The sequence below is a fragment of the Tamandua tetradactyla genome, chromosome X (genome assembly GCF_023851605.1).
Source record: "Tamandua tetradactyla isolate mTamTet1 chromosome X, mTamTet1.pri, whole genome shotgun sequence".
In the NCBI taxonomy this organism is placed as follows: Eukaryota; Metazoa; Chordata; class Mammalia; order Pilosa; family Myrmecophagidae; genus Tamandua; species Tamandua tetradactyla.
Window position 1 is genome coordinate 90,609,328 of NC_135353.1, and position 20,974 is coordinate 90,630,301.

General features: G+C 38.3%; 2 protein-coding genes across 2 annotated transcripts in view; both read right to left on the bottom strand.

The window, feature by feature from the left end:
* Positions 1 to 7,618: 7,618 nt before the first annotated feature.
* TBX22 (T-box transcription factor 22) lies at positions 7,619 to 16,558 on the bottom strand. Its single transcript, XM_077146821.1, has 9 exons — positions 16,447 to 16,558; positions 15,952 to 16,125; positions 15,175 to 15,349; positions 14,229 to 14,330; positions 12,771 to 12,945; positions 11,785 to 11,949; positions 11,368 to 11,432; positions 10,912 to 10,997; positions 7,619 to 8,813 (listed from the first exon to the last, which is right to left on the bottom strand). Exons 2-9 carry the CDS (start codon positions 16,121 to 16,123, stop codon positions 8,203 to 8,205), a joined length of 1,551 nt encoding a protein of 516 aa, XP_077002936.1. The 5' UTR covers positions 16,124 to 16,125; positions 16,447 to 16,558; the 3' UTR covers positions 7,619 to 8,202.
* The window catches only part of LOC143671578 (circadian clock protein PASD1-like), a 67,173-nt gene continuing 62,742 nt past the window's right edge, over positions 16,544 to 20,974 (bottom strand). Inside the window, exons 5-6 of the mRNA XM_077146822.1 lie at positions 18,152 to 18,202; positions 16,544 to 16,643 (exon numbers count right to left, since the gene is read on the bottom strand). Of these exons, the coding sequence (XP_077002937.1) occupies positions 16,548 to 16,643; positions 18,152 to 18,202 (147 nt within the window). The 3' untranslated portion in view covers positions 16,544 to 16,547. The remainder of the gene's footprint in view (positions 16,644 to 18,151; positions 18,203 to 20,974) is intronic.

Here is a 20,974-nt window from a genome sequence, read left to right on the forward strand (position 1 = left end):
GGCACACTTATCCACTGTTGGTGGGAATGTCAAATGGTGCAAGCCCTGTGGAAGGCAGTTTGGCAGTTCCTCAAAAAGCTGAATATAGAATTGCCATACGACCCAGCAATACCATTGCTGGGAATCTACTCAAAGGAATTAAGGGCAAAAACTCAAACGGACATTTGCACACCAATGTTTATAGCAGCGTTATTTACAATTGCAAAGAGATGGAAACAGGCAAAATGTCCATCAACAGACGAGTGGCTAAACAAACTGTGGTATATACATACGATGGAATATTATGCAGCTTTAAGACAGGATAAACTTATGAAGCATGTAATAACATGGATAGACCTAGAGAACATTATGCTGAGTGAGTCTAGCCAAAAACTAAAAGACAAATACTGTATGGTCCCAATGATGTGAATCGACATTCGAGAATAAACTTGGAATATGTCATTGGTAACAGAGTCCAGCAGGAGTTAGAAACAGGGTAAGATAATGGGTAATTGGAGCTGAAGGGATACAGACTGTGCTACAGGACTAGATACAAAAACTCAAAAATGGACAGCACAATAATACCTAATTGTAGAGTAATCATGTTAAGACACTGAATGAAGCTGCATCCGAGCTATAGGTTTTTGTTTTGTTTTGTTTTGTTTTTACTATTATTACTTTTATTTTTTTCTCTATATTAACATTCTGTATCTTTTTCAGTTGTGTTGCTAGTTCTTCTAAAACGATGCAAATGTACTAAGAAACGATGATCATGCATCTAGGTGATGATGTTAAGAATTACTGATTGCATATGTAGAATGGTATGATTTCTAAATGTTGGGTTAATTTCTTTTTTTCCGTTAATTAATAATAAAAAAAAAGAAATAAAACACCCCCGCTTGTGCAGTCTAGTGATTGTGAACAACTTTAAGCTAAAATATACAGTAATATTGTGAAAATAGATGATATACAAGGAACAGTCATACTACAGAAGAAGTTGTGATTAACTGTAAAATCTGGGGAAGTTGTCAAGAAATGCTTCATAGAGAGCAATATCTGAATGGTATTTTCAAGACATATAGAAGTTTTCAGTTAATACAATGATAGTTTAGGAATAAGCAACTGCATGAACAAAAGTATGAATGTATGAAACAGCAAAACGTTCTAAGTTTGGAGTGTAAATGATGTGGACAGAGTCTTTAAAAATGATCCTGGAGAAGTAGAAAAGGGCTAGATCATGCTGGGCATTGTAAAAGTCATATGAAAGAAAATATTCTTTTGGTTCTCTCTGTGAAGAGGTGCCATTGAGACTTTTCCTACAAACAACTGCTTTTTTTTTTTAATTAGAGATATAGTGGGTTTACAGAAAAATCATGCGTAAAATACAGGATTCCCATATACTACTTGCCAACAATACCTTGCATTGATGTGCATCATATGTTAGAATTGATGATAGCATGTTTTTACAATTGTGCTAGTAACTAGAGTCCATGGTTTGACTTAGGGTCCACTGTTGGTGTAAGGTCATTCCACGGATTTTTTAAACAATTTTTATTCTGTTTCCATATCTAACTTCCCCCTTTTAATAATATTCACATATTTCAGTGCTTTTAATTATATTCACAATGTTGTGCTAACACATAACCTTGTAATCATTGATATAGCATGGAGAATGTATTTAAATGTATGCCCAGCAGGGAGTTAGGAAGACTCATTCAGAAATGACTCTTTCTTTTTTTTTTTTTTGCGTGGCCAGGCACCGGGAATTGAATCTGGGTCTCCGGCAGGACAGGTGAGAATTCTGCCTACTGAGCCACTGTGGCCTGCCCTTGAAATGATATTTAAACTAGCATTTGGGGGTGAATGGGTGGTTCAGTGGCAGAATGCTCACCTGACATGCCGGAGACCCTGGTTCGATTCCCGAACCATGTACCTCCCCCCAAAAAAAGTTATTGTAAACTAGGTATAAATGCGATAGTGTAAGGGAATTAACTGTGGCAATGTCATGGGGAGGGGTGATAAAGAGGACAGAAAGGTTTCAGGAAATAGTTATGATGTAGAAATAACAGGCTTGATGATTAATTGGATTTGTGAAATGAGAGAGGCTTGGTTAAAATGTATATGTAGAGAAGGTTTTCTCAACTTTGAGTGTACTTTAGAATCACCTGTGGAGATTTTAAAACTCCTAATGCCTGCCCCTACCACAGACTAATTATCAAAATAGTTAGAGAGAAGACCAGCTCGTCAGCATTTTCAAAAGCTTTCCAAATGCATTGAAGATGTGGCCAGGCTTGAGAACCACTAATCTAGTGGGGAAACTTCGGAGAAGAGGAAAAAGCCAAACTACACACTAAGATCGGTAAAACTGAAAAGTATCTATATAGCAAATGCTGACTAGGATGAGGAACAAGAACTCATACACTACTGAGAATATCTTATAAAGTTTAGGTAGTATATTGCAGTTCTTCCCAAGGTCTTTGTTTTCAGGACACACAGAAAAATAATACCATGAAAGGCTATGTAAGGAGGGAAGATTGCTTGTGGCCAAAAGACCTTGGCTCAGGGGCTGGAGCCACCCTAGATTCCAACTGGCCAAGGGTTGAAAGGATCAATATTCCAACCCATATATACTCGTACATTGGCACCTATGTGATACAGCATACATGGTTGGGAAGGTAGGAGAAACCGTTATGTATGTGCACGAGACATATGCAGTCATGTATTAATATCAAGAAATTGGAAAAAACCCTAAAAGTTATTAGTAAAAATGGTATATGGTATATTCATAATAAAGTGGTATATGGTATATACATAATAAAATATTATGCAACAGTGAAAATAAATGAACCAGAACTGCATGTTTTCAATGTGGATAAATTTCAAAAACATAACGTTGCCTCGAGTAGGCAAATTGCAGTAGAAGGTGGATATTGAATCAGCAGATCGGTTATAGCCATTCCAATTGTTTATGATCAGTGGTTATAGCACCCTTTGTAATGTTGTCAATACCATGTCAGACATTAAACATTTGGGCTATCTTCCCTGGATATGCACAGTGTAATACAATGTTTCAAATTTTACAAGCCTGCAAAAGAAGATTACATTATTTATGTGTGTGTATGTGTGTGTGTGCACGCACGTGTGCATGCACGCTGTGTGTATTCTACTTATAAAGAAATGCCTGGGAACAATAAATACAAAATTTTCAATAATAATCCCCTCTGGAGAAGGGGTTAAGAATGGAATAGTAAGGGATACACAGAGGGTGTTAAATGTAATTGAAACATTTTATTTGTATTTATTTATTTATTTATTTATTTATTTATTACATGGGCAGGCACCGGGAATTGAACCCGGGTCCTCTGGCATTGCACGGAAGCATTCCTGCCTGCTTAGCCACTGTGGCCTGCCCTGTAATTGAAACATTTTATTTACTTAGATTGGTTATTGATATAATTTTAGAAAAATTTTTTGCCCCTGTTTTCTCATAAGTATTTCCTAAGGAGACTGTACAATAATTGTTCTTTCATTTCTGGCTTATTTTGTCTCACCAAATGTCCTACAGGTTCATTCACATCGCTGCATGCCTCATGACTTTGCTCCTTTTTGTAGCAGCACAATATTCAATCACAAGTATACACCATCGCTCACCTATCTACTTCTCAGTTGGTGCATCCTTCAGCCACCTACATTCATCTACTGTGGACCAAAGTCCACAGTCCATCAACACTCTCAATTTTGGATAATTTCATTGTTCCAAGAAAAAGAAAACCAGTAACACACCCTCACCAAATAGGAAATCTAAACTTCCCCTTAACTCTTGTCCTTGCCCCCCATTATTTTCCCCTGCTGTTGCTGTGATACTGCTGATGTTTTTCCCCATAGCATGCAATAGCACTTTCTACCCCCCGCCCCCCATACTCTGGGCTTAAACACTCTTTGTACATGAATTATATCTTAGAAGTAGTTCTCCAACTTACTTAAATTTGTAGCTTTAATTGGTGGGACACATGAGTCTATACAACCCCTTTCAATCATGCTCACCTTCAATATGTTAATATTATTTATAGACCCACTAGAGAACCACCTTCACTTCTATCTACTCCCTTACATTTGAGTTCAACCTCATCAGCTAACCATTCACCCATATGTAGCTTTTATATATCTCTAATATTTTATAGATTTTTATGTCTAAAAATTTCATTAGAAAAAATTGAAAAATTAATGAGTTGAAAAACTTAAGTAGAAATTGTAGCATTGATAACTTGTTTACCTTAGCTACAGAGGAGAGGTCAGGCTGGTTGTCTCTTGAAAGGAACAATTTATTTGTTGATATTCCTATAAAACATTTTTCCTAAAAGGTACAAAATTCAATAAAGTAGAAAACCAGTATTAGTAGGCATTTGTATAAGTGGTAAGAATGTCATAAAATCTTTATATAAGAAAAGAAATATGAAAACTTGATTTCAGGCAAAATTTAATTGTAAGTAAAATACTAAAATATCAACATTTTCAAATAAGTGACTTCCAAAAATAATGGAAGATAGGCAGAATTATGTACATCATATAAAATTTTTAACTTTAAGATATTAATTTTATCCAATATAAATTTATGCTTTTCTTTTTTGTTTTAGTAAAATTTTTATTACTAACCATTTTCTAACATTAAATATTAGGTTATACTTTAATTGTCATGTCCATAAGCATGTGATTTTAAATTAAAAATAAAAAATTTGTCATGTTATCAAGTAGCAAAATAATAATTTAATAAAAAAGTTTGATGACACAGCTTGTCTTAAAATTTCAAAGTTTTCTATTATATTTAATTTAAAATTTTGTAATTTAGATACCTTAAAAATAATACTAGTATGCTTGTTTTCAACTAGACAGAACAAACAATTTTCTGCCTATTCTCTCTACATCTGGTCACTATAACATATGTTTACATATTAGTATGCAGTACAAATTTGTAAGCATGAACATTTGAAACTTTGAAAGGAAATGATATGAGTCTTTTTCCTCTCAATATTTTATTGGAACAACATGTCAAAAGTTGACCAGCACCACACATGTAACTAGTTTTAATACTGGATATGTTTCAACTGTTCTATTTGTTCTCTTTTATGCTGTCATCCAAACCATGTTTATTTGCAGTTTTAATGCAAATTATTTAATTGCACATCAAACTTAAAAAGATTAAATGCGTGAGCCAAGGCATTTCTATCAAAGCAACTGCCACCAGTGCCTAAACTATGCATTTGATTTGTTCTAAACTTCTCCAGTAAACATGCTAAATTGCAATGAAACCAAATGATAAACTGTTGCTGTATACCAGTATACTGTTATTGCTATTGTTATAATATTGTTATTTTGAGTAATTAAAGATTTTTCAGCACAAAGGCAGCATATCTCTAAACTGCAGTGAGAACATTGTATTTCCACCCTGTCAATTCAATTCACAAAGTACAGTGCATGCAAACAGACATTTCTAAGTATGTTTAAATCTGCCTTTACTACATATGTATATATAATTAATAATATAATTATAGAATGAATAGGTGTTCTTTGTAGCATCATTTTTTAGGAAGAAGATGGAGAAAAAGCAACTTAATATAAATTTTCTTAAAACAAAATAAAGCTAAAACCCCACCGATTATTTATATATGTCAGTGAGACATCTTGAAATTATCAAACTTCATATTCAACAAAGACTTGTTAGTGAGATTTAGTAAGGAGATAACTGCATTTTACCCTACCATATACAGGGACATATAACAATTGTCTGAAGGCATCTAAACTTTTCATAGACATGTTTATAGATTCATGTAAAATGCATTTTGAATATTTATACATACAAAGCATATATTTCAAACATGTCCTGTATTAGCACTATACCAGTAACACTTGAATGATAATGCTGCTTGCTTTATGTATATGTGATTTTTCCCAAGGTTGTGTTATAAATGGTTGGGACAATGAAAGAGAAATTTTCGGTAATGTCCAATGCAGATGCTTGTCTTTATTCATTGTTGGCACCTTGACAAGTAGTCAGCACACAGGGCTATGAACATTCAAAGACTGATTCACTGACTCATCACTTGCTTTTTCTTATTGCTCATTTCTTTGCAGTGCCATGGACACACTTCAGCCCCTTAAAAGACGGATGAAGTCACGTCCATTCCCAGACTGTATGTATACTTATGCCTAACAGAAGTGAAATGTTAGGAACTTCTATCTTCATAGCTTGGGGAGAAATAAATCTTTTCTTTCATTTTTTTTGTAATGCAATCAATAGAATCAATTATATTAATGAGCATGAAGGCTCTAAATGTATGTAACTTAAAGTTATATATTAGAAATTAAAACATGATGTCCAGAGGGGTTAACCCATCTGTACAATGAAAAGAAATAATAATACCAAATGTTTAAAGTTCTAAGTTGTGTCACCTAAAGTCATACATCGGCATTTAAAATGTAATGAAAAGAGAATTTATCCACTTACATCTTTGCTCTGCCACCAGGCTCACATTTTAAGTCCTTGTTTTCACACTCATTTACTGCTCCAGAAAAAACTACTTTCCTGGTCATGGAACCTATTACATATCTGAGCTTGGCTGAGGGTTGCACAATGATAAATTAACATTCGTTTATTTCCTGAATCAATGTGCAAATTTTACAGAATTGATTAAATGTTTATTTTCTCTAGGTTTATTTGAGATGAGTCATGTAACTAGTTTATATTAAGAATCAGATTTCACAAATCTAGTCAGTTAAGTTGTTTTCTTTTAAAATGGAGAAAGGATGAAAACACACACACACACACTTATACACAAAAATGGAAATAGTGGTTTTCATTATTATACTTGGGAGTCCATTAACTATTATTTGGCCACTATTCCGTACCTTACGCTAGCTTCTAAAAAAAAGTCATAAATAATTTATTTTATCAGGTAAAGTTAGCCTACAGCTTTCCTCTTTTGGAGTTCATAGAAATAGAGTGTGTTTACTGCATTTTAATCTGGGTAGTAGAGGTTTCTGTCTCAATGAGTTTTATTACTAGTACCTAGTTATTTGAAGCCACAAACAATATTTCACCTTGACTAGAACACTCAGTTTGAAGACACATTTAAAAGGAAATAACCATTTTGAGTGAAAAAAATGATATATTCTTCCTGATACATGTTAGAAAAATTTGAAAAAGCAGTTTAGCAATTTGTTCGGTTTGTCAAAATTTAAGTAATGCCATTGTAAGATGAAGAGCCTTGGCTTAATAAAATGGCTAGAGCTAATTGTATAAAAATTCAAATATGATTCATCTTAAAGATCTCTAAGTCTCCATACTTTTTAATTCTTTTTAGATAATTCAATACCTGTTTAAAGGAAATTTTTCAACTTCATAAACTAATATGAAAAGCCTTATTTATGCTACTTTTATCTAGTCTAAATTACCATGACTGACCCATGGTAAATTGAATTCTACTAATTTAATGTTATTTTCATATTATGGACTCAGACATGCTCTCCCTCTTCAAATCCTAATTTCTTAGTTTTGTTAAAGAACTACAATAATTTGTTTTGTAAACTCTGTATAAAATATCAGGTGTGTTGACGTGACAAGAAAACAAGCTTCATCTAGGAATGATCAAAAAATAAAAGATCAAATTTATTTAGAAGGTTTTACTTTTCATTTTATATTTGTTTCTTTAGGATTAAATATTCTTTAGGCTACAAAGTTTAATAAATATAATTTGTGTCCTTACATGTACCTTAAGGTGAATGAACAATTAAATTTTCTTCTGTAACTACCAGATAGGTAAATACAATGAAGTCCAACTTTGCACACTTGGATAAAACTGAAATTTTTTCACTGCTTTCACAGGAATTAAATTCACTTTCTTTTGGTCATTGTCAATGGTAAGAAGCAATTGATATGGAGACCCATTCACCTACCGTCATTTTTCACTGGTAGGATCTTTTATCAAATAATAATTATTTGTATCTTATTTTGAAACCCAGGGCCACTATAATAAAATTCTTATAGGACACTTTTGGTGTTATAAAGAACTTCTTAGGAATATTTGTTGAGGCACTTTAAATGTATAACAAAGCAATATTTTCTGGTCATAAGGCCTTTTAAAGTCCAAGAGCTGCTGACATTATTTTGGCTGTATGTAAAGAAAATATGTGCTTATATGTGATTGTTCTAGGAATGCAAATATTCCATTAAAGGCAATGGTTAATTGTTGGGTGCCAGTGAGCATGATTACATTTGCTTTCTCTAAAAGAAACTTGATTGTCATTGTCCATTTTGAGATGGTTGGCAGCATTTACCAATCTAGATGACATAGGAATGTTGTATTTATAAAAACCATAGGAAGGATGGAAAGAGCAATCAAGTGCTTCTTGGGCAATGGTGCTTGGTGTGAAAACATTTCCAAGTACCTGTAATCCATACAACATTTGATTGACAGAATTTGGTTGCTGTAGACACTGCCTATTGAATTCTACAGGTAAGCTACTTTTTGAATTGGCAATCCCCAGGGAAGATAACATGGGCATTTCCATCATGAATGGGGCTAGAGACTGAGACCTGTTGTTGCTTGCTAGCCTCTCAGGAGCAGACAAGACCAGAGAATGCTGTCGCCAAAAATTAGTTGAGCAAATCTTGTAGCAAAGGGGCAGGTTGATATTGTGCAGATATGCCTCTGCACATGGTATTCCAAGAGAGCTTGTAGGTAAGTGAAATGTAGGCAGGGAGCAAGGTGGAGAAAACAAGCTCAAAGGAGAGGGAGCTCTTCCACTAGAGGTCACTGGTGATGAGCCACTTCTTCCACCTGTGAATGACAATTCAGGGAATTAATAATGAATTAATAATCAGTGATCATATCCATGATCATGCCCCTTTCATTCTTAGATTAGCTTCCCTTGCAAGTGCATGTTTTTTTTAGCTTCTCTGGGAAAGCAGATACTTATTCCCCTGACTGAAGTTGAGTATACTACCTCTATCACTACCACTATTATTATAGGCACTACTAGTATGAATCACGTATTGAGCATTCACTATGCTCAAGGGCTGTGCTAAGCACTTGAAACACATTTATCCAGTGAATTTCAAAAGAAGTTCAATTTTTTTCTTTTTCATGGGCAGGCTCTGGGAATCGAACCCAGATCTCTGGCATGGCAGGTGAGAACTCTGCCACTGAGCCATGGTTGCCCACCCAAAAGAAGTTCAATTTTAATGCTACCCAGAATCAGTTATATTTTATAAGTAGAAAGTAGCTTTATCTTTTTGAAACATCTTTCTATTCTTACTAAAAAAAATTTTTACCAAATTAGGAAAAAACAGTAGTTGTCTAAATCAAACAGATGGATTGGTTGCTTAGGATAATATAGACAGTTCCAGTATGATTTTTAATCATACTGATTGAACTGATATTTATAAAGGAAAAAAACATATTAAAAATACCAGCTTTTTTTCATATATGAAAATCACAGATAAGGAGATTGCCATAGTGCACTAAATCATGGCTTGAAGACAATTTTGCAGGGTAAGAAACATCAAGATGAGAATGGAAATATTCCTGTCAATATTGTCAGATGATTTTTATGGTTGCTTGACATTTACTTAAATTAGATATAATTATAAGGTCCAGGAAAATCTAGACTTTAAAATGTTTGAATTCAATCAAACAACTGGTTATTGAATGACCTTGATCAATTTGGGGAGGGGGTTTTGCTGTTGTTTCGTTAACTCTTTTGTGTATATAGACACACCCTAATCTGTATCAACATGGTGACAATTACCTTTTCTGATAAAACTTTTGAAAGTTATTTTTAAAAATCTACACCACTATTCTTTGCAATTTGAAAGTATTCTGGACACCTTAAATAAGAAAAATGTTTTTAATTGATAAATTAGTAATAATCTTTAACTTTTTTCTTTGCTAAGGCACTGTGTGGTGACAGATATTTTAAAAGTTTGCTGCCTAAATGCTATTAAAATGACAATATCAAATAAGAGTTCATACATTTCTAAGAAATACCCTAAAGCACATCAATACAGTCAATTAAGTAAAATATTTCACCAAGTTTTTAGACTTAATCTTTTCATGTTTTAACTGTTTTGTTATTGTATCATGTAAAACTCAGCCTAACTGCAATGTTAATAATTTGCTCCATGATTTTAACCTTGGATTAATGTTCAAAGACAAGCGATTTTAATACAACACACAAAATGGGTAATAAAATAACAGTGCTTGCAAATAAAGAATCTCCTATTTTTTGTTAAATATAGGAACACATAAAGGTATAAAATCTTCTATCAGAAATAAAGCATTGGCTGTTGATGATGATAATGATGATTTAGTCATGAGATGCGCTTCCTGAGAACAAATATCTTGCAAATAAATTAAATGCTTGTGGCAATTAAAGTAATTGTGATGGCAATATTATTTCATCATTTACTTTCCCCACTCACAACAAAAGGAAAATCATAGCTAAGTAATGGTGTAATTTAATGGCTAACATTTTAACATGTGCTAGAAGTTTCTCATAAAATATATTCATTTCAATATATAATATATTTGCAAATAAGATTACATATGCACGACAGGAAGATCTTAAAGCATATAAGGCAATGAGATGCTGAAGGATCTGGATGAGAATTGGAGATGTCAGGGTATAAAAGAACTCAAAGACAAGACAGAAGTCAGTAAGACCATGTTTAAATCTCTGCTTTATTCCTTCATGTCAGCTTCTGTCGCTGTTAGTCTTTTACTACCTCATCAAGGTAAATATATACACATACTTGCCTGCAAACACACATTTTCTGTTATGTACTTATATCCTTGCATGGTATTTGGTACAGAAGTTCTGGTTGTTGATATTTCATTTACATGTATAAATAAAACTTAAGGTTAGAAGTTTGCTTACTTTGTGTGTCTCTCCCAAAGGTTTCAAAATCCAGAGTGAGAGAGGGCCTCCATGGGTAGATCTCTAAAAGCCCATCCAATACACCCCTAAAAAAAGAAGTTTAAGTTTCAGTAACTGCAGAAATGTAATTCTTGAAAATAATGATTTTAACGATTTATGTAAAGTTTTGAGTGATTTTTTTATGGTTTTAGGAGTGATTATCTAAAGTAGTTTTATTCTATAGTTAGATCTCTGAATAAAATTCAGTCAAAATCAGGAATCTGGACTAAGCAATCCCTAAAAGTGTGTGTGTAGGGAGGAAAGGAGTAGGAAGAGGCAGAGTTTTAGAGAGAAAACATCTGGGTTCCCTTCCTAAAACCTACATGATACATAATACAGGGCCTCTGCGCTTTAAGAATCAGTTGCATTATCTTTAACACTGGTTATATTAAGTATGATTGTTATTATATTGTTTACCTGTTTTTCCCAGGATCTCTAAATCCTTTAGCAAAAGGATTCCTGTCTATTTTCAGTTTGGTAATCTATGGATCCAAAAGAGATGGAAAGATAAAGTCAGTGCTCTCAGTAACACTACCATCTTTGTTTATAATTCTTTCAACAACAAAATACTTTGCAAATTGCAACACGGCATTTTAAATAAATGTAAGTATATTACTAATTCGAATTCAGAATGGTTGTCGCCTAATCCCCTTTGCTCTGTTCTCTTTTCTAACATAAGCTACACATAACTCATAATCAAACTTGCCTTTATGACAATGCAGCTAGACTGAATGTTTTCAACTGTGGAAAATGCAATCCACAGAGTACATCTTGCTTCCATCTGGCAGTTCCCTCGGGGCCATCCCCACTTGCCTGAGACCTAGTCAATCTTACCTGTTGATTTTGATAAGCAGTCACCGTGGTAAACTCAGTTTCTTTAAAGGAGAATGTTTTAACCCCTTCAATGGGCAGGGACTGAATTCGGGACAGATCAACCCTGCTGTCCTGCTCCATCACATGTACTCTAGGCTTATACTTGTGCATGGACTGCAGGATGATCTGGAGGAAAAATGGTAAATGCTGCAATCAAAACTGGCTTCCTTTCCCTATACTGCCCCCCTTTAGTGACCACTCCAACATGAGCACACACAAAGGTGAGGCTAAATCAGAGACGCTCAGGTAGCCACACCCAAGAGATTTCGCTGTACTATTTGTCCATGTGTTCAGTTGTTACCATGGTCATATCCCCTGCTTTGGGCTTCCTGGGTGGTTAATGATGGACTTGGACATTGTGTGCAACTGTCTGACACATCCCCTCCCTTCAAACTTGGAAATCTGCCTGTCTGTCCTTTGGTGGCTAACACAGGGAAGCAACAAGCAGGGGCAGGGTGGACCTGGGAAGAACGCTTATGGTCACTGTGACCCAAAAGGTCTTCCAAGGGGGCAAAGTGGGTAGATTTCCAGTCCATGTTCCCATTTGCATCCTCCCACCATAACACACCTCACAGGAGGTGTCTATGGGAAGACATGGACTAAGGAAAAGGCAATCAGAGTATTTAATGATGACTCTGAAGGTCTAGGTGCCAGAGATTTTTGTGAAACATTCCCTTCTGTACTCACAGACCAGGAATCATGGCTTAAACAGGTCTCTTTTGGTTCCCAAACTCCCCATGCTCACTACCACCCCCAGCACTCTCGGAGGACACATAACCCTTGGGAGTACTGGTTGGCTGTTTTGCATACCCCCCAGATCTTGGGCAATTCTTAGAGAGCACAGCATGCACCATGTCTGCGAGAAGCATCCTCAGGCTTTTTCAGGACAACCTGTGGCCGGCACTTTGGCACCTACCTCCTGGAGGCAAAGAATTAAGCTCACATACGTGGCCTTTGTCGTCCATCTCATTGTTGGTGAGTTTCACGCGATCAAAGTTGATGATCTGTCGCATCCAGGTGTCTCCCGAGCAGGGCGAGTCTGGGTGGACATAGAGCCTGGGAGTGATACATGAGTGGTCCGTACTTCCTGCTGCCATCCACTGCGAGCTGTGGTAAATGTACCTGAGAAGGTGTGGGATGTGGCGTTAAACACAACAGGCCAAAGCCAGGAGCGTGGAAGTAAGGCTGTGATGATCCTGCCCTAAGGGTCTAAGCAAAGGTTAGCTCCTTGATCCTACAAGCAAGTAGCAGAAAGCCCAACTTAATTTCCAAAGAGCCACTCAGGGACAAAAAATAAACTGTTAGCAAGCATATGTCATCAAAATGCAACAAAGTTCCAGGGTGCATCAAATAGTATAGGATTTAAGTTTCCTCACAGAAACTGCCTCAGGAACTAACCCCACCCATTTCTCAGTGCAGAAACGCCAAAAAAATCCACAGGCTTCTGGCATGAAGTGGAGGACTGAGGAATGTGTCTTTCCAGCCTATGGCCATCAGTTTTCCTTGGAGTCCTTTTCCCAATAAGTCTTCAACATTGCAAATACCAAAGATCCTGCCCTATGTAACCGACAGACTGATTTTCGAACTGTTCCTGATTTCAATTGCATGCAGCTCTGTACTGCATTATCAATAGTGCAGCAAAGCTGCAGCACCGACAAACAACTTGCTGTCCTTTTTCCAGGCTGCACTTCCAGCAAGTTAGTGAGCTGTACCATCTAGATTGTCCTCACAGCCAACAATGGGTCATGGGCACCAAGCAGGCTGACTACTTGGAGAGTCAAGCACGAATCTCACAGTTGAACGCTTGCAAGTGCAGTGTCGGAGACTACCATACACCTGCTGGAGCCCCTGAGCTGCCTGCCTTGAAGGCCCTCTTGGTACCTGGGCCGTTTGGCCACTTGCAGCCTGCTCTAAATGGATGTTTAAATTATGAGGAATGGGTACTCACACCTTCTGGGGTCCGCTTCAGGCAAGACACTGAAGAAGGAAGGAAAAGCAGGCCCAGCCATGAAAACCTCTGGACTGTCAAGTCTTAGGTGGCATATCAAAGCATCTTCTAGCGCCCCTTCCAGCATAGCACCAGAAGCCTGGGCCCACCCCAAGCCTCAGACAATCCTCCCTAACATTCCTCCAAACTGCTTCCCTCCGGACAGACAGAACACACGCTCTGGATATTCTGCACAGCCAAGGCTAGAGCAGTCCGTAGACAAAAGATTCGGAATATTTTGAATTACACGGCACCGTGTTTCCGGAGAGGGTCGAAAGGGGCTCAAGCCTGCTTTCCCCTCAGTTTGAATTCTGGGTTTGAGTGAGAAAAATGACTTCCAAAGCCTTTGGAGAGCAATTTTTCTTCTTCCCCTGCTAGGGTTTTAAAAATAACACCTGGACCTGGGTACATTCCTTACCTATAGCGTTTAGAATCCACTGGCACCATATCGATGGCTACACAGTACTGTTTCCCTGGGTCCAGTCCTTTCACCTTGACCCGAACAGAGGGGAACATCCGCCTGTGGGAGAGAATTTAACGACTGAGGAGAGCACTTTTAGAGGCTTCTGGAGGGGGGGGTTGGGGGGGGCCGGGAAGGGGGATGGGGAGGGGGCAGTAAGATCAAGGAGAAATGCTAGCATCAATGAAAATACCCTTCCCATTGCAGGACAGGCTTAAGGAAAGATTGTTGGTTTATATGATTAATTGAACAAGTGCAGGACTTAGTGCAGCAGAATATCCTCACCACAAGGCCAATCAAAGCATTTGTTCCTCATCCCCACCCCACCCCCACCATACTAAAAAGCTATAGAAATAGAAGGGGTAAAAATATGTCACTCTTCCAATTATTTGAGGCAGATTTAGGAAAGGCTGAAGTTAGGAAGACTCACAAACCATAACAAAAAACAATCCAGCTTCCATAAAGGTGACTGTGAGAAAGGCCCAATCCAAACCAACCTGGGTGGAGGAGGGTGGACTGGCAGCCTGTGAGATGAGATTTTGTACACTAGTAACCGTGAAATGTTAAAGAAGAGACTTGGCCACAACCTACAGCAACAGGCAACTGCTTTGGCAGGTGGAATTTGTATTATATACTGCACAGGCAGGAGCTGGGGGAGTGAGCCCTGTGTCACCATGTCCAGGAAAGGAAGGCTGACTGAGCAAGTTAGCACCAAACACACCTTAGCCTGGTTGCCTGAAGTGATGACTTCCTAATGCCTGGGGAGTGGGGGCCTTTTGATGGTGAAAAAGAGCACTAGAGCATAACACTGGAGGCGCTGCATCTCACATAGGCTGTACGTTAAGTGCCTACTATGTGCACAGGCCCGCCCCACGGCCCTTGAAGAGCTTGGGCAGAAGCGAACCTGCCCGCCTTGGTAATGATCATCTCCGTCCCGATGTCATGGAATCTCTTCCACAGCTCGGCTCCTTGAAGCTCCACTTCCAGATTACCGCTGCTGCATCGGCAGCTGCAACCGTCGCAGCCGCCTCCACAATCAGAGAAAGCAGTTGCTGTGGGTTCTCTCTTAGGTCGCTTTTCTGTTGGACACAGAGAAGCCCAAGGTTTGGCGAGAACTTCGCAGTTCGCGCGCCTCCTACTATCAGGCGCCTGTCTTAGAGAAGGCCGACCCGGTTCCTTCCCCAGGAACCCTGGCCACGGATCCGCAAGCCCCACGACATCCCCGGCGACTCTTTAATGGAAAAAGAGGAAAAGGCGCCGAGGTCATTCTTCAAGACAAGCGCGGCCCTTCTTAAGTTTTGCCCTTCCTCACTCTCCCCGGAGACTTTGGCCGTCAAGCTGGATGACCAGAGAAGCTGGGGCCGCGCTCTCTTAGTACCCCCAGTGCAGCTACCCTCTGTGTCTCCCGGCTTCGCCCGGACCTCAAAGCCGCACTTCTTCGTAAACTGGTGCCCTCCCCCTTCACCGCAAAGGGACCGCAGAACTCCGGGTGGGACTGGGAAACGCTGAAGCTTCCCTTCCAGCCAGGTGACCAAGGTGTCCTGCAGCCCAAAACGAGGCCGCCCTGCTGGTCCAGGTCGTCCTGGGTCACGGCGAACAGCCTTCCTGTCGCGTCGCGCGCGGAGTGGAATGAGATGCGGATCGGTGGACCCAGGACTTAAAGGCTACGGAAGAAACTCACCCTGCTGCTTGCTCTCCTTCGCTACTGCGCCGCTCTTCCTCTCCTCGTCTTCGCCCTCTTTCTCCTGCAGCCCAGGATGCGCCTCCTCTCTCAGGTCCTGCAGTTTTCTTTTGCTGGATCTCCCCACCAAGGCTTCCACCGAGAAGGCGTGCGCTCGTGAGCTCAGAGCCATTCCTGCAGGAGGCGAAGGGAATGTGCGCAGCAAAGTTTCAACCTGAGCCGGGAGAGGAGGGAGGGAAGGGGGAGGGGACGGAGGGCGCAGATTGGGGAGGGAAAGCAGAAAGATCCCCGAATTCGAAAAGCGATTTCTGGGGATCTATATACCTATATCATCTAGATGATGTCGATATAGTGAATAGATTAGCAAGAGATACGTGTGTGTGTGTATATATATATATTTCTTTGAATAGGCAAAGTGAAAGTAGAGCAAAATCAAGCTGGAGCCTAAGTTCTCCGGAATCGCGTCCCGATTCCCTTTGCGGTCTTCTTGCTCACAGTGGACGTGTGTCACCCATCAGTCTTCAAATCCCTGCTTCCAGGAGCTAGCAAAGCTCAGAGATTGGCAAGCACAGGCCTTTTAAGGAGCAAATCTGCTGTCAATGATGGCCCAGGACGCTCGGATTGGGAGACACCGTTGCATCAGACTGAGTCAATACTAGACCGGTAGCAGCCTCCACTGTTTGTTTTGGAAACTGTTGGAAGCAAAAAAACACCTTCGGAGTCTAACAGGGTGCATGGCTATAAACGAGGCCCCACATAAACTGGAGAAGAGAGACTAGGAGCCTGAGGCAGCAAGGACTATGATAAATACAAAGTTACTGTTTTACATTAAATTGTAAAACTCAAAGACATAGGACATAATTGCCCACAAGGGCCACTTTTTCAACAAGAGTGAAAATAATATTTAACCAAATCCAGAGAAATGTCTCAGAACCTTTGCTCTCCAGTGAAGGCATGGGGGGAAGGGAGAGGAGCAAGCTTTCTGTAAGGTTTACTCTGTTGTATGAGGATCAGATTGGTAGCTGGAAGTGCTAGTCTGTACTCTCTGGATGGGGAGGCTCAGGTAAGAGTGGACAGGAGGGCCCCTGGCCCTACTGTTAAATATCAAGGGAAGCCTGGACCTTCAAACCCTGCCCTGCCAGAATTTAGTATTCACAAACAGCCTCTTGCTCATCTGTTTTAGCAAACACAGCCAAAGGATTCCAAGGCTATCAACAAGACACCAACGGGGACTTTGCTCCTGAGGATGTTGGCATTTTAAAGTATAGGGCTCAAATAATTGAATCCAGTGTCTCCTGGAATATCTTCTTGCGCCGGATTTTACTTTTCCTTAATACAGATGAAGGCACATTCTTTGGGTTATGCAGAAACTTATCTACCACCTTCAAGGAGTGTGTTTATGCATGCAGATATGAATATCTGTTGCAGATTTCAAGAAAAGTTTCCCTGCTTTCCTCTGACATTTTTTCAAAGGTTATCTAATGCAATGCCATTTAAACGCCATTTAAAAACAGGATGGGACTTGAATTAACTGGCTGCATCCCTATACTGGAGTTTGAGAGGAAAGGACTTGTGAGGCCTTTTACTTTCAGCTACTTAGGTACAAGGGTATCCTGCCTAGGTAATTTTTGTGGGAGGGTGGTGGTAGTGGCGGTGGTGGGTAGTGGGGTGGAGGGTGGGGTCATTCAGTTGCTTATTGGGGAAGAGATGTTAAGGAATTGGGCATGGTTTTAAGTGTTTTCATGATCTCAGACATCATGGTGAAGGCTAAGTTATGGCCTTAATGCTACTGAAGGATTTGGTTCCATAGGCAATTATCCAGTATTCACCATGTAGATCTGTGAAAGACACCACCCAACCTTAGAAGAGCACACAAGAGCAAGACCAGTTCTAGTCTACAAGGCATTTGGGATGGAAAAGAGCCAGGTCTGATGTGATCTTGGTCATATTTCTATGGACATTCATTTCTTTCTCTAGCCATTAGAAAGGGAGAATAGTAATGCATTAGTCCATCTTCTTTTAATCAGAAGATACTTATTTTTATTATTTATTTTTCTTAGCTAAAAGGCATAGCTCAGAAACAGAAAAGTTGAGTTCATTGTTAATTTTGGAGTACTAATCACATATAGCACTTAAATTATTGTGTCCTAATATGAACATTTTCTTATATTTTATATATTGTTGAATGGCAGGAAATTACCTTGGATAGCACGGGAAAGCTTTGCTTGGTAGTTTTGTTAAAACCGTGTTTCTGTAAAAAATAAGACAAGAGATGTTTGTTGAAATGTACTAGTAATTCAGACCTTCTATACAATGTAAATCAAGGAAATAGCAAATCTTGGGATATAAGTTCCTGTCTTAGAAAAAAATTTCTTCCTCACTATTATGCACATATATTTTAGACATTCAAGTGTTTTTATTTTTCCATAATCTAATCTTTTTCATTCTCATTTGAGTATCTCTCTGATGACATCACTGGGAGAAATGTAACTCAGCTCTTCTTCATGTGTGCTGCACTGAGGTGTAGTTAATGTCTAAACTTGTATCTGAGGGAAAATTATCTCACAGCCCAGAATCAGATGTGCAGTCTATTCAGGTGCTGAAGCACTGGGTTATCAAGTATTTTAAGCTTGAGGGAATACACTTATGCCAGTAATTCATTCTCCACAGCTGGACAGTCTCTTTTGCCCATTCACTCTGTTTCCTTGAGGTACACCCATACATCTCTTTAAGATATACTTCAACCCATAGAGTGATAATGGAAAGTACACAGAAAACATCTGTAACACAACAGTGCCCATATTAGGAAGAAGAACATTTTTTTAAGAGTAATAATTGGAAAATCCTTACAGAAAATGTAATGAGTTGGCTTTGAGTTGCCCAAGAAAGTTAAAGGGGAGACAGTAAGAATGCATCACTTGAAGGGAAAATACATTTATGGTTGCAGAAATCAAGTCTATTCAATGTCTATGCAGATCCAGAGGCAATGGGTGTGTCTTAAGGGTATGAAGTTTATTGGAGATTTTGTTGAAGATGAAACCTGAATCTACTTTAAGAATATAGAAAGTAATCTGTAGCTGTAGTCAAAATCCCAATATTTTATTAATGGCTATAAAGAGGCATGTGTATTAACACATGTTAAAACAAACCAGATCCTGAAAATACTGCATCTGGTGAAATATGTGTACATAGAAATGGAGGCTCGGAATTAAGTTAATATGTCTGAAAATGTTAACATTCTCAAAAAATTATGACATGTGAAGAGCAAAAATTCAGAACCTCTATAGTTTTCTAAGTAAGAAACATGGGTTATTTGAGGAAAGTTTTATGTTTGAAAGGAATTAAGTCAGATTGGAAGAAAAATTAATCTCCTGTGTCTGATGTACCTGCCATATGGAAGGAATTCCAGTTATTACTTCTAATTTACAAAATGTAAATTCTAATTTACAAAAGGAATGAACAAATGAAATTTATCAATACATATTTAACATAGATATGATATACACATACAGAAGTGATGGGTGAATAAAATAAACAAAATAAAATAAAATGCTTTGAGACTGGTTGGATGCTTAAAGCCTCACTTTGGCAGAAGCACAAGCAACTTCATGATAAAGACTGTTCCCTCCAATTGTCATTCTTCCTTCGTGTTCCTTATCCTGATCACTCCCCAGCACCCCCCCACCAACACACACACACACACACACACACACACACACACATGGTTAAGATGATTTTGCATAATTCTAAATTTGTAAAATGTTAATAAAAAATAACCCGCTGATGACTATTTTTGCCAGTATTGGGGAAAGGCTTACCTAAAAGGAAATCCACACATAGGAAAGCAGAGGAAGAAATGCAAAGTCAGCTTCCTCACAACATCATTTGTAAACCTGAATTCAGTTTTGCCTGAACTAGCTAAATTACATGAACAAATAAATTATCTTTGGTTATGTGAGTTTCTGTTGGGATCTTTCTCTTGTATTCAAAATTATCTTGAGAAATACACTCATCGTCATGAAAATAGGGAAGATCACGTTCTTCCATTTCTTGTTCGGCTCCTCCTCTTCTCCGACCTTCTTCTCCTTCTCCCCCTCTTCCCCTCCTCCTTCTCTTCCCCTCCTCCTTCTCCTACAACACTACTGGTCCCATGACTAGGGAGAGTATATGCTATTGATTAACCAAGAATCATAAATCCGGAAAGCAATTTTACTTTCTTCATGAATTCCTAGGGCTACTATAATTAATAAAATAATAATATTCAAGCAGTATAGCATGTTGGAAAACAGACTGATATTTGATTCAAATTCTGACTCTGTTATTTTCTGAGTGACTTTACAAAATTCTTTTAGACATTCAGTCTCTCTACTTCTAAGGTTCTAAGCTTTAATTTCTAACAATTTTAACACAGTATATACTTTTTTTTTCCGCATAGGCAGGCACTAGGAATTGAACCCAGGTCTCCAACATGGCAGGCAAGAACTCTGCCTACTGAGCCACCGTGGCCCACCCGACATAGTATATACTTTTGTAGGTGCATGTGTGTATCTCAGGATTCAAGAAAGCAATTTATGTAAACCATTAACACAATGCCTCAAACGGAGTAAGCACTCATAATCATCCTAATTATTAAAGAGGTTATAGAAGTCAATTTCAAGAGGGTGCTAATCCTTGTACTAAATATACAGCTATAAATCTTTTGTAACAAGATGCTAGAAAGAGAAGAAATTTGTATCAACTTTGGCACCCCTGACTTCTGGTCAAACACTAAAGCCAATTCAAAATGTTAGAGCTTTTAGGGAAATCACCATTCCTAATCAAATTTGAGAACTATTTTAATGGGTATAATTAGTGAATTAAACAAAAAGATTACATTTCAGTTTCAACGATCCATTGAAAACATTTCTGATAGAATACATGTGCTGATTTTTATCAATTGGATACTTGAAAACATATTTTTGTATATTTTACCAATGCAATGTAAGTGTGCATTCTCCTCAAAATAAACAGATACGATTTATTA

Excerpts from the sequence above, each read along its gene's own strand:
- TBX22 (XM_077146821.1), bottom strand. The coding sequence starts at position 16,123 with ATGGCTCTGAGCTCACGAGCGCACGCCTTCTCGGTGGAAGCCTTGGTG. Across the intron at positions 14,331-15,174 it reads ATCATTACCAAGGCGGGCAG|GCGGATGTTCCCCTCTGTTC; the intron begins GTTCGCTTCTGC and ends TCTCTCCCACAG. Across the intron at positions 11,433-11,784 it reads CTGCTTATCAAAATCAACAG|ATTACCAAACTGAAAATAGA; the intron begins GTAAGATTGACT and ends TTGGATCCATAG.